The 1,693-nt window shown below is 32.6% G+C and overlaps 1 protein-coding gene across 1 annotated transcript in view; it reads left to right on the top strand.

Moving 5' to 3' along the window:
* LOTGIDRAFT_176665 (hypothetical protein) overlaps positions 1 to 1,370 on the top strand; it is a gene marked incomplete at both ends in the record, with an annotated part of 3,023 nt that extends 1,653 nt beyond the window's left edge. The window contains 4 exons of the mRNA XM_009055480.1: positions 100 to 233; positions 562 to 621; positions 882 to 1,013; positions 1,293 to 1,370. Of these exons, the coding sequence (XP_009053728.1) occupies positions 100 to 233; positions 562 to 621; positions 882 to 1,013; positions 1,293 to 1,370 (404 nt within the window). The remainder of the gene's footprint in view (positions 1 to 99; positions 234 to 561; positions 622 to 881; positions 1,014 to 1,292) is intronic.
* Between the last annotated feature and the right edge of the window lie 323 nt (positions 1,371 to 1,693).

Below are 1,693 nucleotides of genomic sequence, written 5' to 3'. Positions count from 1 at the left end.
ATATTAAAGCCACCATCAGGGCAACTGGTTTTGAAAATGCTTCTGTGTAAGATATTATAGAAAGCTATGTTTTAAAATATTCTGTGTTGTTGATTTTAGATGAAGCCCAGAAACTTGAGAAGATATCATTACAGAATGTTAGAATGTTATTACATCAGGTAGAAGAAGTTCTGGGTTTGTGGAAAGTTCTAGTTGATCATCAGTTCCATGTATTAGCTGCAGCTCTTACTAAGGTCTGTATATANGTCATTATCATAATGGCATCAACTCGCTTGGTCATTTTCTTACCTTAAAATTTTCCTATAAAATGTGTTGATTGTTTTGTGTATTAAGGTCTATGTGATCATCTCTTGATATCATCTATAACCATCTCTTAAGATGACTAGTATATCTGTGCTCCAATGATACTGCAACTTTGGGGAATCTGAAAGTGAGCTCATCCCCTGTTGGTGATATACAATACACCTGATCTTTCTATGAAATGGCATATGTTGTAAGGCTTTGTGATGTGGAATTTTAATTGACCGATGATTAAAATTCTATAGTCACTTTTATTTACAGGACCAACAGAATCAGTTACGTTCCATGACATTTAAAAACCTGGTAATTAATGGGAGAGAGGTAAGAACATGTTATGAAGATTAAATACTAGAATAATGTCTAAGTTCAAGAACTAACTTTATATGCCTTATTGATTTGTAAACAACATCTCTATCCTATATACCTCTTGTCCATTTAAAACCCATATTATCTTCAAGAACATCTATAATTCCAGTAGATATCATGACTTTGTTTTTGAAATAGTTATAGAGAAACACCAAATCAAATTACAGTATCAGCTTGCTAAGCAGTTAATTACATCCTTCTATTGTGTATTTCAGTTATGTGCAGCATTAATAACTTGTCTAATAACGAGATTTCTACAAGATAATGCTAAGATAGATAATATCAGTTCTATATTACGTAATGTTTGTCCTAATTTATATAGTACAGATGATGCTACCTGTTCTATGGTAAGTTATTTTCTAGGCTTCAGCATTCCTTTATTTACTATGAAATTTCCAAATAAACATTATTAGCTGTATAAACTCTTAAACAAGGATTTGCAGGTAGCCAATTTTAGACAGGATCATGCTACTTTAAAGAATCTTATGACCCATGTTAGATTCATTAAAATTGTCAATAGAACTCCCTTTCTGGTGAAATTAAGGCATGCTCCCAATCTATTATAGTTATCTTTTCAATTTATCAGTACTTGTGATTGACCTACTTCCCTCTTATTAATATTTCAGGCTAATGAATTACTCCATGCTTCGAAAGCCAATCAGAATCAAGGAGAAAAACAAAGACAGTTATACGAAGCTTTGAGGGTATGTATGTAAATTATATCAACCAACAAAATCCTGGTAATATTCATCTTGATTTATCAAGTTCCATTTTAGCTCTTCATTGTGATAATTGGGGTCAAAAATATATTCATGTTCGTAACAGAGCAGGCTAATGCTGCTGACCTGAAAAAATTGCGCAATCAGTGCGCACTGCATAGCAAGATTCATAAGCCCAATTAGGTGCAGAAGGGTTTCATTTCATTTTTTTGTTCTTTTAAATCAAGCTCTTTCCAAATAGGCTTCAAGTAGGGTGTATAACTCCATTCTATTTGTTTCAGTTATTTAAAGATGTGATCAGCCTCTAC

Source organism: Lottia gigantea (assembly GCF_000327385.1).
Source record: "Lottia gigantea unplaced genomic scaffold LOTGIsca_2443, whole genome shotgun sequence".
NCBI classification, from domain to species: Eukaryota; Metazoa; Mollusca; class Gastropoda; family Lottiidae; genus Lottia; species Lottia gigantea.
This window is presented reverse-complemented; position numbering and strand designations above follow the sequence as displayed.